General features: G+C 37.8%; 1 protein-coding gene across 1 annotated transcript in view; it reads left to right on the top strand.

Annotated features, from left to right (window-relative positions):
• The window catches only part of TMPRSS15 (transmembrane serine protease 15), a 66,887-nt gene that overhangs the window by 30,918 nt on the left and 14,436 nt on the right, over positions 1-21,533 (top strand). The window contains exons 10-18 of the mRNA XM_044441752.1: positions 254-391; positions 2,148-2,297; positions 3,638-3,743; positions 4,568-4,718; positions 7,200-7,341; positions 14,488-14,577; positions 15,994-16,119; positions 17,874-18,014; positions 18,653-18,763. Coding sequence (XP_044297687.1) covers positions 254-391; positions 2,148-2,297; positions 3,638-3,743; positions 4,568-4,718; positions 7,200-7,341; positions 14,488-14,577; positions 15,994-16,119; positions 17,874-18,014; positions 18,653-18,763 — 1,155 coding nt within the window. The remainder of the gene's footprint in view (positions 1-253; positions 392-2,147; positions 2,298-3,637; positions 3,744-4,567; positions 4,719-7,199; positions 7,342-14,487; positions 14,578-15,993; positions 16,120-17,873; positions 18,015-18,652; positions 18,764-21,533) is intronic.

The raw sequence follows: 21,533 nt of genomic DNA on the forward strand, positions 1-21,533 counted from the left end.
TTGCTGCTTAAATAACATTGATCTCCTTTGAGTGTAAGCAGCCTGTAACATTAGGAAAATTCCATTTCATTCATTACATGTAAAATAACTCTAAACAGATAATACTAGAAGAAAGAAGAGGCATTTGTCTAAGGGGTTCTTTGTTTTTGTTTTTGTTCCTGTTTTACAAAGTAAACGCCTGTTAATTCCTGATTATTTGAACATATGTAAGTGTTATCCACTTCTGACATCTTTTATGTATTTTTCTTCTTAGCTTCCCTCTGGGGTTCTAATCCTGGAACAATTTATATTTTTTCTAATAAAGCCACTGTAGAATTTGCTACAGACTATGCTGGAAATTATAATGGATTTAACGCAACATACACTGCATTTAATTCAAATGAGCTAAGTAGTAAGTACTCTTTCTAGCTTCTGTTTAAATACCACAATAAATACCTTAGTGACCACTGCTACAATACCAAAATCATGGCATTAGTTTGGTAGAGATAAATGCATGTGAAATGCATGCTTGGTTTGCTATCTATTTCAATAGAATCTGTTTTTCAAATGGTTTGCTTTTGATCTAAGGGAACTCATCCCTGTCATAAACATATGTGGCTAGTTTGCATGACCATACAGTTCATTGTGGCTTATTCAAGTCACAGTTGGTACAGGCAGTGCTGGTGGCCATTTTGAATCACCCCAGTAGGTCCCCAGTAGCTACGGGGTAAATAACCCTCAACCAACCCAACCTACTGTATGGGTTCATATGGCATGATGTACCATGGCAACCTCCACCACAGCCCACTATGGCTTCAATCAACCATGGTGGCCTGTGGTGAAATGGATACCTTTCATTTCAGTGGAATTTACAAGAAAATGGATTTGGAACAGGTCAAAGACTTAAGTTTTCCCAGTATTAACAGTGGCATATATATTAGAAAGTAAAGCACTAATTGATAAATAACTACAATTTATAATAAATCTCTAAGATGAGTATTTTAGGAATCAGGATGTTCAGTTGCATCTGGGTAGTGTTACTATATTAAGAGTAGTTGAGGCTGGTGGAAATTGGATAATATGAGTAGTTCCTTTAATCCAGGCAATATATTAAAGACAAATGGAAGCTAGAGCAAAGTGCTGCAGGGTGGGGTGCTCCTGCTCATAGCCAGTTGCTGAATCTCAGCCCTCGCTTAAGATATTCCATCCAATCCCCCTCCCACAAGGTTTCTGCTTCCCTGCCAACCGCATTCACTGTTATATGCCAGTAAGCATGTTAAGTCCCATCGAACTGCTTTGGGAACACATCTCTTTTTCTAAAGGGGATATTTTCATTTGCGGTATTTCAGCAATACATGCCTTCTGATGCCTTCTTGTTTGTGGATATTGCTGTTCTACCTAAGAATGATCACTCAGAATTGAAATAATCATTAGAGTATTAGTATTGGTATTAGTGTTTGTATTTTTCCTTGCAAAATGGAAATCTGCTTTCCTTGCCTTGGTTGTGTATCATTTTCTGTAACTGGACAGTCCTTTGGTTCAAAAATAACTAACTGTGTTCTTGTCAGCGCACATTGGGCCAGTTCACATGGTCCCTCAGCCCTTGGTAGCTTTTGTGGGGATTTACTCTTTTGGTTTTTTATGTCTGATTTGTGATTTTATTGGTTAACTTATATAATGTTTGATGATGTATATTGTTTTATTATCCTATTGTATTTGCAACCCACCCAGAGAGCCCTTTTTGGCCATGAGACAGGATAAAAAAATCTAACAAACAAATGAGTAAATAAATATGAAACGGATTGACTCCATAAAGGAAGCCACCACTTTGAATTTACAGGAACTGAACAAGACTGTCATGGTTAAGGCATTTAGGAGTGCTTTCATACAGAGGGTCACCATTTGTATGAGATGACTTGACAGCACATAACAGCAAAACTACTACAGAAAATAAGGGTTTGTGCATTGCATTTTATATGCAGAGAATCATGCCATTTCTATGACTCCTAGAAATGTACTTCTAGCTAGTATCTTTTCAAGGTCAGGAGACTACACTCTGTAAAGTCACTTTGGTTTGCATTGTAGAATGGATTATAATCAATAGCGATACAGTAGAGTGTTACTGTTTTCAGTCTGTGGCATTATCATTGTTCAAATTTTACTCCAAGGCATTCAAAAAATCAACTGTACTTTTGAAGATGGCTTTTGTTATTGGATTCAAGATTTGAATGATGATGATGAATGGATAAGAATTAATGGCTCCACCTTTCCCATGACATCTGGCCCTGATTTTGATCACACTTTTGGCAATTTATCAGGTAAGAACAAAGACCTGAGAATGAAGGTATTACATTGATCTGTATATTATTTCTTATCAATATATTTGTGGAAGAAAATAGAGATGGTAAACAAAATAAACTACTTTTTGTACTAAAACTTGAAAGCTTTAGTTTTTCTGGCCTAAGGTTACAAAAAGGTACAGAAAGTTCTATGGACCTTTCCCCAAAGCCCCATAAGTCACCATGTAGGGCTCTCTATAGGAAGTCCAATTTTATGTTAATATATTGCTGTCTAGAAACATTGACTTGGATGGATTTTAAACAATAGGTCACAGCTTTTATTTTTTTTCTTGCTTGAATGGTAATGGTAGAAGCATAGGGCTTGGTTCCTCATTGGGTAGCTGGTTCTGCTCCCCTCCTGGTCCACTTATCTAAAGCCCTGGGTAGTAGGTGGTTGAGGTCAGTATAGCAGAGGATGGTAACAATATCCCTGGATATCTACTGCCCTAGATTTGGCAAGCTTGCTTCTCTCAGAATAGGTGGATCTTGGTGCCATTTCTCCATGATCCTCTCCTTAAGGGGATCCCTGTGATGGGGCATCAGGGAGTCCAATCCCATCTCCCCTCGACAATGAATCCATCCTGATGCCTGTCCTACTGACATAGTTGGGATGAAACATCACGCCCTGAAGGATCCTCAAAGGATTTCTTTATAGTACAAGTCAACTTATTTACAATAGATATAATTTTGCAAAAGGGGAAGGCAGGAACACTTTTCCCTATTGTCAGCTGGGATCCAGGTAAAACACCTTTCCAGCCCCAATAACCAAGAAGCAGTCCACTTGTAGTTATTGCTACCAGACATGGGCAGATGGGAAACTTGGTGGAGATCTATTTACATAGGTAGGCCTTAGGCTGCACAGAGCAAGAAAAAGCAGGGCTCCTCAAGTGCACTCTGTTGTCCTGCACAGGGCTACAGAGCTACTTCTTATAGTCCCCTCTTCTCCCAGCTGCCAGACCTATGTGCTCTCACAAATTTCAACTCCCTGATAAGCAAGAAGCTCTGTTTACCCATCAAATATATGGCTTATTTCAACATGAATTTCATTACAGTTAAATCACAGCTGAATTTATCCATCTAGCTTTCCTGCCTGCAACCATCATCAAACGACTTCTCCTGCTCCTGCTCCTTTGTCTATTTGTAGGGTAGCATAAATATCTGATATATGAGATATATTAAATGTACTTCTGAAGTAGTTTGCAGAAAAAGATACTACCAGTTAATACTTCATCAGACACACACAGACACACAATGTGTTGGTTTGTATATTTATTTATTTATTTATTTATTTATCTATCTATCTATTTATTCATTTGCAGGTTATTATATTTCCACACCCATGATGGCTGGAAGCATCCCACTGAGAATCCGACTTATCAGCTTACCCTTAGTGCCTGCTTCAAATGTGTTCTGCCTCAGTTTCTGGTATACTAAATATATTATGTATGCTATATGAACTGTTCTATTTGACAACCTTTGTTCTACCTTTTGTAGCCAGAATGATACCATTCATACACAAGAGGTGGTAGCAACTTCAGTATTTTTCCAAGATGTTTGCATAAGTACAGAAACAGGGCAAGGGCAAGGAAGGATTCAAACATTGTGAGGATTGAACATGTTCATCAAACGGTGGCTAACTACTGCAGAGAAGAAAATATGAAAATCAGGAGAAAGTGGAATTGAAATGGAATATCCTAAAAAGGACTATGACTTGATGGCTGAAAACCTTGAATAGGAGCATTCCATCCTGCAATACTTTGTTGCAGCTGCCTTTTTAATATTTACTGCTGTTTCCATTCCTAACACCTAAATATATTATAAGAACCCTTTCCCTGCTAGAATTTAGATCCATGAGTAGTCACACTCCAAAGCCTGGAGGTGAGGGAGGGGGTTGAACTGCACATGAAAATTTACATGGTCAGGGACTGCCCCACTGAGGACAATGGGGGCAATTTGGCAAATGACACATGACCCTGCAAAGCAAGCTCACCAGGTGGGCTTTTCTTCTGCGTAAGAATACAGGCCACTGCTGTAAGTCAGGAGGATTTCTGTTTGATTGACTAGAATATTTGATGGAATAACCAATAGATTATTCTATTAGAGCAACGGGAACTCACCCCGTTGTGCAGATTTGAACCGGCGACCTTTTGATCTATCTGTCCAGCAGCACAGTGGTTTAAACCACTGTGCCACCTGCAGTCCCTTAGCCAATAGGTAGAATTTGTAATTATGTTTTATTTTCCATCCAGGTATCACATGTATGGTATACATGTGTATCGTTTGAGCATTAAAATCACATATGATAATAACACTGAAAAGACAGTTTTTGAGAAGGAAGGAAATTATGGAAACAACTGGAATTATGGCCAAATACTATTAAATGAATCATCTAACTTTAAAGTAAGTCAAATAGAGATCTTAGTTAAGTCTCTTTCTATTTCATTTTCTAACATTTTTCTGAATTTCTATTGTAATAGTCACATCTGCAAAAATAGTCTTTTAGTCTTTTAGTCTTCCTTATGATAATCAAAAAGTGATTGCAGCACATGATACTAGGTTACATGAGCAGAAGGGTTTGGCGTGGTTGTTTGTTTGTTTTGTGTTCTGATTTTTGCCTTTGGTTTTTTGTTGTTATATTTTTGGGCAACTGAAATTGTAATATTACATTGGAACTGCTCTTTGTCTTTATTACATGGGAACCGATCAGTTTTGTCAACTGGTTAAAACCTGCAGCTGGAGAATTAACTATTTCTACTAATGAAATTCACTTACATTCCCTAGATATTAATCCTTCTTCTTTTGGGACATTCCCAAGAAGCCTTTAGATTCTTAAATGGCAATTGAAGCACTTAGTTATGCACTCATGTTGTTGAACTTGGTTTTCAATGGGTTTGCATATGTCTGGTTTACAAATTATTGGCCAAAAATAGCTGATGAGTCATCAGACATTTTTCAGAGAACCGTTCCTTCAGTACTGAAAAATGGATTTGACCTATTTGTTTTACACCAATAATATGTCAGCTTCCAATCATTATGGTAGAAAACTTTTAACTAACAATGTTGCAACAGTAAACACTAAGTACAACTAAAATTGTACTAAGAACCTGAATGTGTAATCATTCATTTTAGTGGATGTAGAACTCTTCGTAAAGCCAGTTAAAGATCACATATGTGGCTGTTTCATATTTATACTTGCTAAAATGTAAGAAGTATTTATTGCCTTTAGAAGTTGTGTTGAACTCAACTAGACATGTATCAGACTGCACTGAAAGAGTGCAATCCTCTACATGTGTACATGGATACATGGCCCTCAACTTCAGCAGGACCTAATCCCAGGTATACAGTACTGTAGACTATGTAATTGATAAAAGTAATCTCCTATATTCTACTTCTGGGTATTGTTATTGGTTTGCTCACAGTACTGTATTGTGTAATGTGCTGATAGGCTAATCAAGGTGTTCATAATGAACATGCATCTAAGAGTCATCCAGTCAGTATTCTGTATATGATGTAATCCTGTGTTGCTACATATTTTACTGTGGTTGTAGTTTACAGTAGTTGTAACTAAGAAGAACCACAGCATTATTCTCTCTTTTATGAAATGTGAATTCTGTAAATATAGACAGTCTGGTAATGAGCAGGTGTTTAATTACAGTCTGCAAAAATCTAGAGTGAAATTAACCATCTGTTCCCAGAAGCAAGTATTAATCTGTTCCAGGTTTGCTAAGCTTATATATAGCACAAGTAGGTTGAGAAAATGCAACGGGTAGGAGACAGAACAAGGGCCTAAACCTGATATTGTGCATCCAATAGACTAAGTGTGTGTTCATAGTGCATAAATTAGCCATATCAGCACATGTCCACATATACAGAAGCCTTGCTTAATCTAGAATCTCTTAATTTACAAATTAAGTGTCTACAATTTGAAGGGCTGACTGGTCCAAGAAAAGTTTAATGGCAGAAAATTGTAAGAAGGGAGAACAAGAGTCTTGAATGTGTGCATCAACAGCACATCATAGCAGATTTTCTGACTTTGGCCACAGATTCCCAGTGGCCAAAGTCTTCCCCACAGTAACTAGATGTATTATATTGCCATTTATATTATACCAATGATTTCTCAATTTGCAAATACAAGTTAGCACATGCACATTTAAGCAAAAATGTATTGGCCACATATTGCTCACCACATGATCAAGAAACTTGCTAAAGCCAGGGTCTCTGTTCATGTGATAAGTCTACTCATGCAAGGCTTATGCACACAGTCTATTGAGCCAGTGTTTGCAATAATCCTTCTTGCCACACACCTTCCCACACACCTTCCCACCCCAAATGCTAGAAGAGTGTGCAAGCTTTGCATTTCTTCAGAATGGCTTAGGAGGTCATCTAATGTGGCTTACCTTAATCCCAAAACTCAGAGGTTTATCGACAACCAATAGAGGGTGGAAGGCACTCAGAAACAAGAATTGCCTCAACACATCTCCTGCCCTCAAAAACTCTTAGACAGCTGATTTCTCATGCCTATTGAGGAATGTTTTAGGACTTTATTCTGGATAAACACCCATAGTATTCTGACCTAATAGAAAGGTGCGCTACCAATAATCTAGCAATAATTCTTATAATGTCATATGAATGTCATATGACAATGGAACTGATTACCTAGGGAAGTTGTGGGCTAGAATGCCACACTAGAGGCATTCAAGATGCAACTGGACAGCCATCTCAACTTGGTATTCTGCACTGAGCAGGTGGTCTAGACACTTCCAACTCTACTATTCTATGATTCTATGAGTTCCTTCTTCCTGTCCTCCCAGGCTAGCCTGTCTGCATCAACCATTACATTCAATGTGAAGGGCTGAATGTCATTCTTGTACTTCCTCCCAGGTTGCATTTGATGCCTTTAAAGTATGGGGACAGAATGATATCGCCATTGATGATATAGGACTGATAAATGGACACTGCATAGAAAGTGTTTATCCAGAACCTACCTTGGTCCCTACAGTCCCTACAACCCCGTTACTACCCAGTAAGTATGAATACTGTTTTCTGTGTTCACAAAAAGTTTCCACTATCTACTGGAATACTACTGAAATTTCCTGTGGAGACACCATTTGCCTGCCTCAATCAGGTGCCAATGGCAGAAGAATACATCAAAACTAGAAGTCTAGCATTCTCTCACTTGACATTCCTAAAATATCCTACCCTAACTTTTCCCAGTGTCTGCTTGCTACAACAAGCAGTGGCAGGGAATGCAATGGCCCAACACCCAACACCAGAGAGATAGGAATGCCACCAGGGTTCCTGCGCTATAACTTTCTCCATGTCTGCTCTCCAGTTCAGTTACTCTGTGAAAAGAGTTATAAAGCTCTGCCATTCCATTAAGTTTAATATTTAACTAAGGGACTCTACAGCTAGCCAGTCCTCTGCTAGTCTTCCATACCCTTGCAGGGTAGATGATGTGTGGGTCAAGGAAGCGAAAACAATTGATATGGAACATTTACTTGTGACCACCATCTCATCAAAAAACAGTTCCAAATCACTGAACTAGTGGTTATATTGACACTCCTGTGTATATGCAATGTTAAGGCAATTTTTAAACTATTCTGATGCACCAGAAGTTCATTGTAACCTGCTTAAATTCAGATTAGCTACTAACGTCACAAACTAATTCAAATTGATACATGGCATCATTTTGCAGGTCATCACTGATGTAAAATCCCAGTGAGCTTGCATTAATTGTGTTATGTGAAGGTCCAAATGAGAGCATTGATAGGATATGACTTATGCAATAAACTGATGATGCCTTAATTAAATTCATCAGTTTTCCTGTTTGCTGCCATTGTTGTATTAGATGCTGAAAGACATAGAGCTGATGAAGCACATGAGTAATCTCTATCAATTTTAGGGGGAAAGCTAAGTTGTATCTTATAAATGTCCAATAAATTGGCCAATAGCAGTAAAGCTAGAAAGGATAAAAGGTCAGAAGTATACGGTCATAGAACAGATAATGAGGTTCCGAGACAGGATCAGTAGGTTTGCATAACAAAATAATAGCATATTCTACACTAACCCAGGCCAGGAAAAGAAAGCTAATATGTCTAGTTTTATTATCTTCCTTCTGCAGCTAAAGCATGCTGAAAATTGTTTTCTCTGTAGACCTATCAGAAATCTTGAACACTATCAGATTCAATCATTCAACTTGTCACATTTTTATAATGCTACTAAAATGATTAAACTTGCCCAGCTATAAACAACAGACCAAAGAACCTAAACCCATCCTATCCTATTCCAACGGATATTGGCTGTAATCCAGCATTCACTGAAAAGAATGGCAAAACTTCCACTGATTTCAATGAGTTTGAATCCTCATATTGAGGCCTTATAAAACTTTCCATTTTTACAGTATTACTAATACACTTAAAAACTCTGTCCTTGGGTACTTCCATACAGGAGGCTACTAGACTATGGTTCAAAGGCAATTTGCAGCAATTCCCAATTCCCCTCTCCCCCACCCAGATTTTTTTTCCAGTAAGAACAAAAGAATGGAAGAAGTGGTAGGGGGAAAAAGAATGACAAAAAGTGGAAGACAATTCCCCCAGCCCTATACACTTCCATGAATAAGGCAGAATGAACCCCCACTTCTTTGGATTCTTTAGTGTTTTATTTACAACTATTATTGTGCTGAATATTATCCTGTTATGTCCTCCCTACCCTAGTTCCAAACTAAGTATTCTAAGTATGCTTTTGTCTTTCCTCAAAAGATGCTGTCCAACCACTTGACCACTTCCACTGTACTTTTCTGTGCTAAATCTACAATTACTGTTTTGAGATAGGGTAACTATAAGATTAGACTTTAAGTATTCTGACAATTTTAAATGTTTCTACATGGAATTACCTCTCTTGCTACTTTCAGAAACTTTCATATAATTTTTAACACAGATGGCCAAACTAAACTTCATTTGAAGGTGGGAGGAAAGAAGGGGGAAGTACAGATTGATCCCAGCTCAGAGATTTTCCATTTCCCTTCTCCATATAGGAGTATAAATACAGAACAAAATTGAGAGAAAATTAATCAGGCCAGACATCTTTCTGAAGAAAAAATAAATATAGCATGTATTAAAGAAACACTAGCCCTGAACAGTGTTCAGCTTCAGTGATCTGGATCCTATAGGTCCAAGATCTCTTTTTCAGATATTCAAATACAGTGAAGGCTTGGTCAGCAGTTATGTATTTATCACTGGCTTTTTTGTCCTTACTTGCATTACTTTGCATATATACTGTATCTTATCTGCAATTTTCTTACTCTTCAATCTACTTTTGGATCTGCTTATTGCAATTTCAGTAAAAATATAAAACTGATGTGGAAATCAGACTAATGGCATAAAAGAGACTATGAGCAATCTTTAAATTATATTATACCAACATTTCTACATTATTTTTTGTCATTGAATGAATAAAAATCTTAGGTATAGATCGGGTCCAAAGCATTCTCAGGCTGTACAGTTTTCACCAGTCATTCTGTTTAAATCATTAAATTTCTCTGCATCTTTCATACAAATACACACAGACACACACAAACACACCATATTATTCCATCTAGTCTCCAAAACAGCACTGAAACAAGTTCCAAAACAAAATGTCACTGATGGATATCTATAGAAAATTGATTTCACTGGAGCTTTTCCCATGGCTCTAATTCTATCAATGTCTCCATTAAATTTATGTCACTCGAAGTGCAGTTTCTTTCTGTTGCACATCTTTTGATATTTCTGGACATGGTAGTTCAATCAACTAGAAAACCATACAGATTGGCCATCACTGAAAAAGTAGAAAAAGTTCCTATAAACCTGACAGTTTATAGATGAAAAAATCCAAGTGAAAATTGATTCATGGGCCTTTGGTCCAAATTTTGCCTAGAGCTTCAAGAAAAAAAAAGTTCTGTTAGGTCAAATTGGTGTTTGCTTTTATGAATACAGTGCAGTTAATACCATTTGTCTCAATACATGGAGAGCAATTTCTGATAGGAAACAAGTTTCTAGGCAGAGAATACTGGGACAGATCCAGAAGATTCTCAGTGGTTTAGAGTACAGACACCAGTACTCTAGGCATTCAACAGTCAACATATATAAAAGCTAGAATGTTGGCTTTGGACTGTGCTTCAAATGGGAATAATCCTTGCTTAACAACCAAGTGTAGTAACTGATTGTAGGTCTCTCAATGACTCACAACCTAACCTGCCATATAATATTGTATAAAATGGTGAAAAACCTAAGTATACCACGATGGACTACTTGGAGCCTGGGTAGAATGAAAATTTAATACAAGAGGAGAATAACATTGTCTACAGCATGCACATACCATGGGTATTTCACAGGATAGCAAGTCAATGATTCATTTCATTTCCATTTGTCAATATCTTTTTTTTCTAATTATATAAATGTAGCAAGATCCTGTAGTAGGGCACAAACTATAGTCAAGACCCATCTTAAGAAAGACAACATAAAGAATGCACCCAGAAATAACCCAATAACATTGTTCTGTATTATTAGTACCATTACCTTTTTTCTGCGTCAAGCAAGCAAACAAACAACTTAAGTATCATTCTTCCTGTCCATCTCATCTTCACAATAGACCTCTTAACTGGTTAGCCTGAGATCACCCTGTGAGCTTCATGGATAAGTACAGACTGGCTCCCAGTCCAACACTTTAACTACTACACCACATTTATTCTCCCTATACTCCATCCATACTTCTAATCCTTGTGGAGTCTGACCAATAATTCTTTAAATCCATGCTATGCTGACTGCTGCTGGTGGTAGCATCCCTCTTCTATCTAGAGCAACACAGGAACAAGAGGAAGTGACCAAGGCTGGTAGGTTATCCATGCTCAGTTAGTTGATGGTATATCTCCACTCGCTCATTCCATCTTGTTCCCTTCACTTCCCAAATCCTTTCCCTGACATCTCTACCTCCTTTACATCTTCTAGTGCAACTATGGGGACAAAACAAGAGAGGCAAATGCTGGCATGTGGAAACACACCTAACTTTTGTCTGATGGAACACAAGGGGGCAGCTGGGGACAGCGCAATCCACATGAAACAACGTTTTGGCCCACAGTTGAGATATGCTGCCTTATAAAATAGAGCGTTAAAGGCTACAGAATCAGTGGGAAGAGTTAACAACAGAAAGCAAACAAACAGAATCTTCAGGAAATAGTCAGAAACTAAATAAATCTTAATGTCTGTCTGAGAGGGATTAAATTACAGCTACTGCTCAGGAACAAAGAGCACTCCATCAACAAAAGCAAATGCTTCCAGGTGGTACTTTCAGGCAGACATCTTCTAGTGCTACCAGTCAATGCTATTACATATTTTCCTATTTAATTTATGTTCTGTGTTAAGGATGAGGGTGAAAGCAGTGATGTGAAATAAGGGGTGACTATGAATGGATGATAATATGTAGAAATCAGTGAATGAGGCTGGCTGATTTTGCAGTAGAGCCACAGAAGTCTCCTTTGAGTATAACATCCTCAAGAAATTTCTGGAATATAAAAACGAACTTAGAAAATAAAAGAAGAATAAAAAAAGTACATAGCTCAGATGACTCTCAGGGCAGACTATCTGAAGAATGTCTGAGTGCTCACTACCGCTTTGCAGGTGTTCTGAAAAGTATGCTGTTTAAACATGCAAGGAAGGGGAATGCATTGAGGGTGACTTTCTGTATTTTTAGGTCACAAGGAAAGTCTTGATAAATAGCCATGCTCCATGCATTCAGAATAGTTAGCGCATCAATGGAAAGAACAAGGATAGAGTGTTCCCTCTTCTCACATGTTTAAGCAGAAAATGTAAACTGTGTGTGTGTGTGTGTGTGTGTGTGTGTGTGTGTGTGCGCGCGCGCACGCACGCGCACGTGCTGCATCTGATATGGAAGAGGATACTGCTTGGGCACTGGTCACACAGGCTTGTGAGGAATGGAACCCCATGTGACCCCTGCCCAAGAGCATCCCTCTTCTACCCTACCTGCAGCAGCCCTTGTGCGGCTGTACCTGACACAGAAGAAGGTTGCCAGTTGCACAGCTCTTGTTCTGTGAGAGCCCACAGGCTTTCTCTCAGCACGACTTGCTTTGCAAGCCCAGGCCAGGCAAAAGGGAGTCCATGAATTTAGAGGGATGTAGTCCAGTGGATTTCATTCAGCCTGCCCAGACAGTTGATACCATTGCCATTTGCAGTGGCAGCACAAAAAGCCAAAACCCTTTGGAAAAAAGCCTGTGTTACAGCCCTGGCAATAGTGATCCTCCAATAAGAATTTCAAAAGGCCATTTTCACACTGCTCTAACCAATATAAATATTCAACAAAGTTTCTTTCTAAATACAAAAAAAAAACAAAAGCTCTCTTATTTGCAATGTGACATGTACAAATTCACCTGTTTCCTGATTTCAGCTTTTCCTAAAGAAAGCAAATTATTTTGAAACTGTCAGATGCACAAACTATCTGTTGTGCTGTTGCTCATTCTGGTCTTTAGCAACAACCGCTGAAGCATCAAAACATTTTGGCTTGCCCCTGGTGGGTTATTAGGGGAGACATTCCAAAAATGGTACCTTTGTATAAATATAGAGGAGCTCTCAACTTTTCTCTAGTACATGCATGTCCTCAAGCTGTGACTACTATGTAAACTAACCCAGTATAATGGAGATGCATGAAGTAATATTACAATAAAAGATCTTTTCCACACAGACTAGTCAAATTATCATTAGATTTAATGGTATCATTACAACTGTGATAGCAGATCCTGTAAGTGCCTCTTCAGTCCATCTGGACCTAGACAGCCACTAATATATCTTATTAGACCGAGAATAAAAGACATCTTACTTAGTGAACTGTACAAGGTAAAATTATGCTTTATTCAAAAACTTAGCTTTTCATTATTTAAGAAGGATCCTCCTAGTTAATATACAGATATTAGGGAGGGTGGTAATTTTGCCAAGCACATTAGTGTTCATGACATTGGTTTCCTTTCCCCAAGTTTTCTTTAGAACCATTGGAACTATTAAAATAAATCCATTAACTTTTGTGCTTCCTAACTTCTACCTGAATTTTTAAAAGAATCTTTCAAAGTGTCTCCTTTGTGCACACTATGAATTAGAAAGTTGTTATAATATTTACTTATTTAAAGTTGTTATAATATTTATTTATTTAGTGTCTATATTTGTCATAGCTAAAGCTTTCTGTGTGGTTTAAAATAAAGTATACAAACAATAAAATAGATTAAAACATTAACAAGAATAAAAACAAATTTAAAATACGATAAACAACATAAAAGATGATAAAAAGATCTGGCCAAGAATTAAAAAAAAGTACGCAACCAATTATGTCAGGGCCCTGACCAGGGAGGTCTTTAAAGGTTTCCACAAAGAAGCCACCTTAACCTGGCACCAAAAAGATGGCAAATTTGGTGTCAGAAGATCTTCATCAGGGGGATTGTTCTAATGACAGGGCCCTTCCCCTAGTCACCACACTCCGAGTTTCCCCCCTCTTGTGACAGCCTCAGGATTCTTTGAAGGACAGAAGTGTCTTGGTGCATCCCCTGGAGCTGCCTCTACACCAGCTCCACATGTCTTTGGCCCCAGCTGCCATGGAAAGAACTGTCCTGACTGCACAGGAAGAGGGAGGGTCTTCCCAAGTTATATTCCCAGCTATTTTGTAGGATCAGAGCTGGGACTCTGACTTATTCTCCAGAAAATGATGGCAGACCATACGATTGTATCCCTAGTTACTTTGTTTGATAATGAAAAAGATGCTACCTTCTACATGTCTTATTTGCTCCGCTTGCCAGGAATTTGAGAGCAATGAGTGTTTCTTCAGTTTTATGGCTTACAGCTAGAACAGTAAAATTACTACTATTTCAAGAAACATCTGAAAACTACTTTTACTTGTATGGGAATAAGCCCTTCTTCAGAATGAATGAATAGGTAGATGGGGTATGAATGGGGAATCCTCAGTGCTAGAGAGGAGTCGTCTGGTAAAAATGGGACAAAATAGTGCTTACTAGTCTGATAATCAAAGAGCATTGTGCTGTGATCAGGACTGAAATACTGCTTCTATTTTTTTCAATCCAAGTAAAAATGATTGTATAAAAAAGAGGATACTCAGTTCTGAATTTTTCTCATTTCAGCTGACTGTGGAGGGCCATTTGATCTGTGGGAGCCAAACACGACTTTTAATTCACCAAACTTTCCCAACAAATACCCAAACAAAGCCTCTTGTAAGTAATATGTCTCAAAAATGTAAAAGGGTATTAGACTGAAAACACACACACACACACACACACACACACACACACACACGTTCAGGGCAGGTATAACTAATCTCAGGAAGTTACCAGCATCAAGGATGAAAAAATAAAGCTTTCTTCAGAAAATGGAAGTATTTCTGTAACCAGGAGTACAAATAGAAAAGCAAACATACACAAAAGAAATGCAAGCAGACATGGGATGTTCAAAAGGATTTTGAGAGGATTTTGTCATCACTAACATTAACTCCAAAAATTGAAAAACAAGTAACTGCCTAGGGGAGGAAGTTGGACCACTCAATGACAAATGTGTTGAAGGGATTCCAAAGGATGATAAGGAGACTGCAAAAAAGTCGAATGGCTTCTTTGGTTCTGTATCCACCACAGAAGATTTAAGACAGATGATAATTTCTGGAAGAGAATCTTAGGATTTGAACCAAAGAATGGTTTAAAAAAATGAAATTCTAGGTCTTGGTGATAAATTGAAAACAGAACAATGCTATCCATTGGAGAGTTTTTAAAGTACTCAAATAAAAACAGTATTTTAATGACAGTATATATTAAATTTTATATTATATTATACAATATAAAAGATTGGTACTGTAGCTGTTGGTTTTTAACTTTTTCATAAATGAGTAAGAATTGAAGGTGAACAGTGAAGTGGCCATGTTTGTTAATGTCAGCAAGCTGTTTATCATTGGCTGCTAATGATGCATATTAAAGAACCTTAAGAAAAGAATCAGAAAATCATGCCAGTATCACAATGCCTTTATACAATTTATGGCACAATCAGTCTTGAAATAATGTATAGAATTCTGGTCAAAAGGGATATTGTAGAGCTGGAAAAAGTGCCCAAATTAGCAACTAAAGCAATTAAGAGACTGTGACTAGTCCCTTATGACAGAAGGTGACACTACCGGGGGGCGGGGGCTAAAGGAGACTTGATCCAGATATACAAAATTTTATCTAAGTTAGAGAAAATACAAACTTTCCCCTGTCTCATAATACTAGATTCCAGGCTTATCCAGAGATGTTGCATGGTAGAGGATTCAGAGCAAGATACAACACATAGTTGTTGTATCCTACAATACATAATTAAGCTATGTAATTTACTGCCACAAGTAGTAGACAGTAAACTACCAAGCTTTATTAGACAAGTTCATTCCATAGCTGGGATGGAAAGTCCACCACTGAAAGGGCCCTTCTCCTTGTTGTCACCATCCCTAGTGAAGTTTAAACATCTTTCATTCTCTGACTGAAAGCGAAATCTATGAAAAATACCCCTCTCTTTGCACAAGTGTTGCTCCTACCTCTTCTTAAAAATATGCTGATAAATTAGTACTCAAAAAATGAATAGTTTCATTATTTTTCTTGAATTTTATTTTCTAGGTGTCTGGTATTTAAATGCAGAAAAAGGAAAAAATATCCAACTTCATTTCCAGTATTTTAATTTGGAAAATATTTATGATGTTGTAGAAATAAGAGATGGCAAAGGAGCTGATTCTTTATTTTTAGGTGAGCATAATCGGCTGATTTATTTGATAAATCATATAGAATTAGAATTGTGTGCATTTTACCTCTGAACTGATTATTTGCAATTTAAAGCTAAACAAGCTTGGGTCTGGCCAGTACATAGTGGAGGAACATCTAGGAACCCATCAATGGTGGAAAAATGTGGGATATAAATGTCTCAAATGAATAAATAAATAAATTCGGATATCCTTTCTAGCCTCTGAAAGGGTGTTTTTCCCAAATTAGAGAAGGGATGAAGATTCATTTGGCACCACAATTCAGAAAACGGCTTGCTTCATCTCAGATCAGTTCTGAGGATGGCTCTCAATTTGGAAATTGAATGTGAGAAAAAGAGGATGTCAAGAGACAAGGACTGTCTTGAAAGAGGATGTCAATCAAGAGACTGATGCCTTGAAAGAGGCTCAGCCACAATTACTTTTCAACATTGGAGAAAAAGATAAATCTTCCCCTAGGCAATTGGATTTCAGATTTTTATTACGGTGAATTTCTTTTTAAAGGTTTAAATTTGTTTTATTGTGTGAACTACGTTGATGCATACAGGAAATACATACAATAAATCAATTAAGCAATTAAATACAACATGAAACAGTAATTGGAAATCAACAAAACTAGATTAAAGGTATAGGTCCTTCTGGGATGAAACCTGTCAAGTGTGGGTTATTATACATGTCTTTGCATTTTTTAAAGCAAGTTGCAGGTCAATGCCATTGTGTTATTTGTTGGAAGAATTCCATAAAATCTTCAGGCATGGTTTCCTCTTCTGAGGGAATCAACTTATCCAGTTGCAAATAAATAAGTTCAGAGATTTTGCACAAGATTAGCCTTTACATTTGACCCCCATGCCCCCCCGCAAAAAGGATGCCTGCACTTGTCATGTGTAATTGCTATGAACATGGCTTATAGTACAGAAGTGGTTCAAACTAGAAAAGAATATCACAAGGTGCAGTTGTTGTTGTTGTTGTTGTTAGTCGCGAAATCGTGTCGAACCCATTGCGACCCCATGGACAACAATCCTCCAGGCCTTCCTGTCCTCCACCATCCCCTGGAGTACACTTAAGCTCACACCAACTGCTTCAGTGACTCCATCTAGCCACCTCATCCTCTGCCGTCCCCTTCTTCTTTTGCCATCTATAATTGGGGGCAGGATGGAGGATTTGTATAAAAATGATATGAATGCACAAGTGTTTCTGTGCAAGAAACTTGCATAATTTTGGAATGATAGGGCAACAGCCAGAGAGTTATGAGGAATGAAAAAACAGGCAGTACTGTGGAATAGTGGAATTGTGTGAGTACACAAGGGTTTCATGCCACTATTCACAGATATATTAGAACATACCCACCCTGCCAATGGTCACAAGGCAAGTCCTAGTGGTGAATACACAATTTGTTGGGACCAGATCCGTTGATAGAGCTTAAAGCCTGGCTCTATTCCAGGGAAATTCCACCAAGTCATAACTGTAAAACATGTAAATTCAGCACCATCTGTAGATAAATACAAATTTAAAGATAGAACATATTTAAAGTTTAGCTTATGTCAAAATATTTAATATATTCAACAATAGGTTTGAATATATTCAAATTACTGGAAAATTACTGTTTTCCTATCCATAAACATTTCTTGAGGGGGCATGTCCTAATTTTGATTTTAAATTTTAAAACAACACTTCACCAATTTTACAAGCAGAAATAGTTTGTGCTAAGTCTAAAATATATTTCTGTTTTATCTTTGTGATTAGCTGTCTATACAGGAAGATTCCCAGTGCCAGATATATTCTCTACAACCCACCAGATGACTGTGCTCTTCATTACTGACAAGTCTGGAACTAGTAAAGGATTTGTAGCCAATTTTACTACAGGCTACAATCTAGGGATGCCAGGTGAGTTTCAGAGTAACAATAAACAATGTCTACAGTGTAAAACAATGTATGGCACATGAAACATTGAAGAAATATTTCTTGGTTTGTTGTTCACCATGTAGATCTTTCTCAGAGCCTCTCTTGAGCTATTTTGCACATGGCACACCAGCTTTCAATTACTCTAGCATTAGATCAACAGCCAATTCTATGCTCCAAAGCAGCCTTGGGAAGGGATGATTTGCACCAAAGAAGGACCAGAAGGATTCTTATCCTCCTGTTGTATTCACACTGTAACTCTGTGTATCACACCATTGCAAACATTGTGTGTTTGCATCACAAACATAGGCCTCATTTCCCAAAAGGAAAGGGGCCCAGAAGAAAACAGCTAGGCTGGCATCAAGGATAGGCGTGGTTCTGCCCCTGACCAGGGCCTGGCACCCAGTTCTTCCTTTCCAGCTTGTTTACCTGACCTTGCATATTTGCTTACTGGCTTCTGCCCACAAGTGGAGGCAATGATGAGAGATCTTAAGACTCTTGTCCTGAGTAAACTGTCAGTCCGGGTTATTATATAAATGCTACATCCATCATGCCCTATAATAAATATATTATTTAGTTTTTGGTTTCCTCTTGTTTGTTTGTTATGCCTTTCAATTTCACAGATCCTTGCAAACCCAATTATTATCAATGTGGAAGTGGAGAATGCATACCTCTGGTTTTCCTTTGTGACCAATCACAGCATTGTAAAGATAATTCTGACGAAGTCGACTGTGGTAAATATTCTATATATCAAAAACCAACAGCCTATTCAAATCCATGTGACATTTATGAAAAAAGTATAGCCAAACAGATACAGTATACAGAACATCTTCAAGGAAGACTGTCAATTTTAACGTCTTTGCATTATCATTCCAGCCAAGGGCTGAATGTTCGTCAACAAGGGCTGAATGAGGGTTGTTGTTGAACTGTGGGTTCTGCTATCCTAACTCAGCTACGCTAAGAAGCCAGGGCTTGTTAACTATGAACAACCCATGTCAAGAACCCATGGTTTGTTGTTGGGTTGTGAACTGTGCATGATTCACCATGGTTTATTAACTTGGATGGGTTCTGCCAACACTTTCAAAAGCACCCACCCTCTACCCCTGAATGTGGATTACTATGCTATCTGAACCCACAGTTCATTTCATTTCATTTCATTTCATTTCATTTCATTTTGTTACTGCTCTTGTTTTGTTGTTGCTGTTGTTTTTATTAGCAATTGTAATTTCTTGCTTGGTGTTGACATAATAACTCTTGCCTGGTCTACTGTAGCAGAACACCTCCTATCCCTTAAGCATTAAAGAAACACAGGAAGAACTAAGATACCCTTTCTTCAGTCTACTTAGACTATAGATCACTAATTAGATGGCCCATAGTTTAGAGATGATAGAAGTTTAGAGTCCTTAGGCCAAGGAGTGCGAGCTAATATGATGAAAAAGTATCAAACAACTTCAGGTGAGCTCTGGTCTGGTCATAGCAATCTTGATGACAAATGTTGGCAAAATACAGTTGAAAGGATGTTCTGCCCCACAATCACATCTCCTGCTTGCCAGTGATGGGCTTTTGTGAACTTTTAGCAGTATGAGCTATCCTGTTTCCATGGGTTTGGGCTACGCACTGGTGTATGTGAAGTAACAGAAATGTTTACACAGGCTAAGAATCGAGATCTAAGTGCAGGTAACACTCATAAAGTGCACACACACACACAAGACTTACAGCAGAGTGGCTATGAAGTGACAATTCAAAGGTACATTGGTGCTTGCAGGCTCTGTGTACATTCACATGTGCTTTCTGAATTTTTAGGCTGTTTCAGAGAGTGAGCATGATCTTTTCAATGTAGTCTGGCTTTGTTTAGAATGCTTGTGCAGCTCTATTTCTATTAGAATGAAAAAAGAAACTGTTGAGGACTAAAGAAGGAATATCCTGAACTTTGATGTATTCATTCTGATGTGGGGCCTTCTTACACACATGGGAATTCTGAAGTTCCTGTCTGTGCAAATTCCTATTTATCCACTTCAGTGTGTGCTCAAAAGACATACTTGGGGCTCAGTTCTTCAGCCTGCCTTCAAGGAAATGAGTTTAGGATCAAGAGTAAGTCTGAAAAAATTGTTTGACAGGAGTATAAAACAGCTGTGGAGAATAGCATTTCAACTGTTTCACAACACATATGTGGGTTACTTTGACAACAATGACAGCTGTTGTCATAGCACCATCTGTGGAGGTAGTTATTTCCAAAATTAAATGTTCCATACATAGCTCCATTTCACATAAAACAGAAATAATGGTCTCTGCACAATCATTTATATGCAGAACATACGTGGAAATGATGCTGAGGTCTTGTAAGAAAAGAAAAGGAAGTGTTCTTACAGTCAAAGTGCTGTCTGACACAAATGTTTCTGTGGGTGGATGTTTAGATCTGGAATCATATTTCCTCGGCTGATGTGAGAAAAATCATAACTGTTAGTACTGAAACCTTTAGACATGTCTTGGCAGAGATCTTGGACTTCATAATTAGTTGAATATGGATCCAGAGGCAAAATACTTACCCTGCTTATTTGATGGAGGAGAAAAATGTTTTCTTTATTCCTATGGCAGAAACTAAATTCGAGTTTACACTGGAAAAGGCACTCATTATTGAAGCTTAATCCTGGCAAGACAATAGTGCTCCCAGGCACCTGAAAGAAATGAAGGGAACAGAGATTCAATCTGTGTTGGATAGGCAGGTTATATATGACATCCATACTAAACACACACACACACACACACACACACACACACACACACACACAGAGAGAGAGAGAGAGAGAGAGAGAGAGAGAGAGAGAGAGTTAAAATCACACTGAAATGTTTTATAATAATTTCTGCCAAATGTTGAAAATGGGTTACAGTTAGGCCAAACCGTTTTACTGAGCCATTTTTAAAATGTTAGTCTAATCTATTATATACAATATATACAATCTAAAATACAATATTATCTATTGTATTTTAAATTAAGTACTGCTGCCTAGTTTTAATGTTTTTAATTCTTTTGCACACTGTCTTGTTTTAAAAAAATGAGAAGGTTTAGCATTTTAAATAAATAAATAAATAAATAAATAAATAAATAAATAAATAAAATCTAGACCTCAATCATGGGATGAGAGACCTCCTTTGCCTGTACTCTGGATGCTGGGCTGGTCTTTCTAGTTGGTCCCTTATTGTCCAATAACATGGTAGTATGAACCAGGTCCGGGTGCTCATCAAACCACCTTCAGGTGCTGCCCCACCTGAGGAGCTGGAGTTTGTCCTCTGTGGTATGTTAAACATATCTGGTGGGATGCAGAAGAAAGGTACATGGCAAAAATAATGTTGGTTCAAATCCAATCCCACCTTGCCCACGGAGGCTTCCGAAATGAAGCAAAAAGTGGTACTAAATTCCATACTCCCTTTGCCAATATTTCCTTCATAGAATGGAAGTTCCTATACTGCTTCTTAATAAGTAGAAATGACCCACAATCTGTGTTT

The sequence above is a fragment of the Varanus komodoensis genome, unplaced genomic scaffold (assembly GCF_004798865.1).
Source record: "Varanus komodoensis strain SLA01 unplaced genomic scaffold, ASM479886v1 scaffold4, whole genome shotgun sequence".
NCBI lineage: Eukaryota > Metazoa > Chordata > Lepidosauria > Squamata > Varanidae > Varanus > Varanus komodoensis.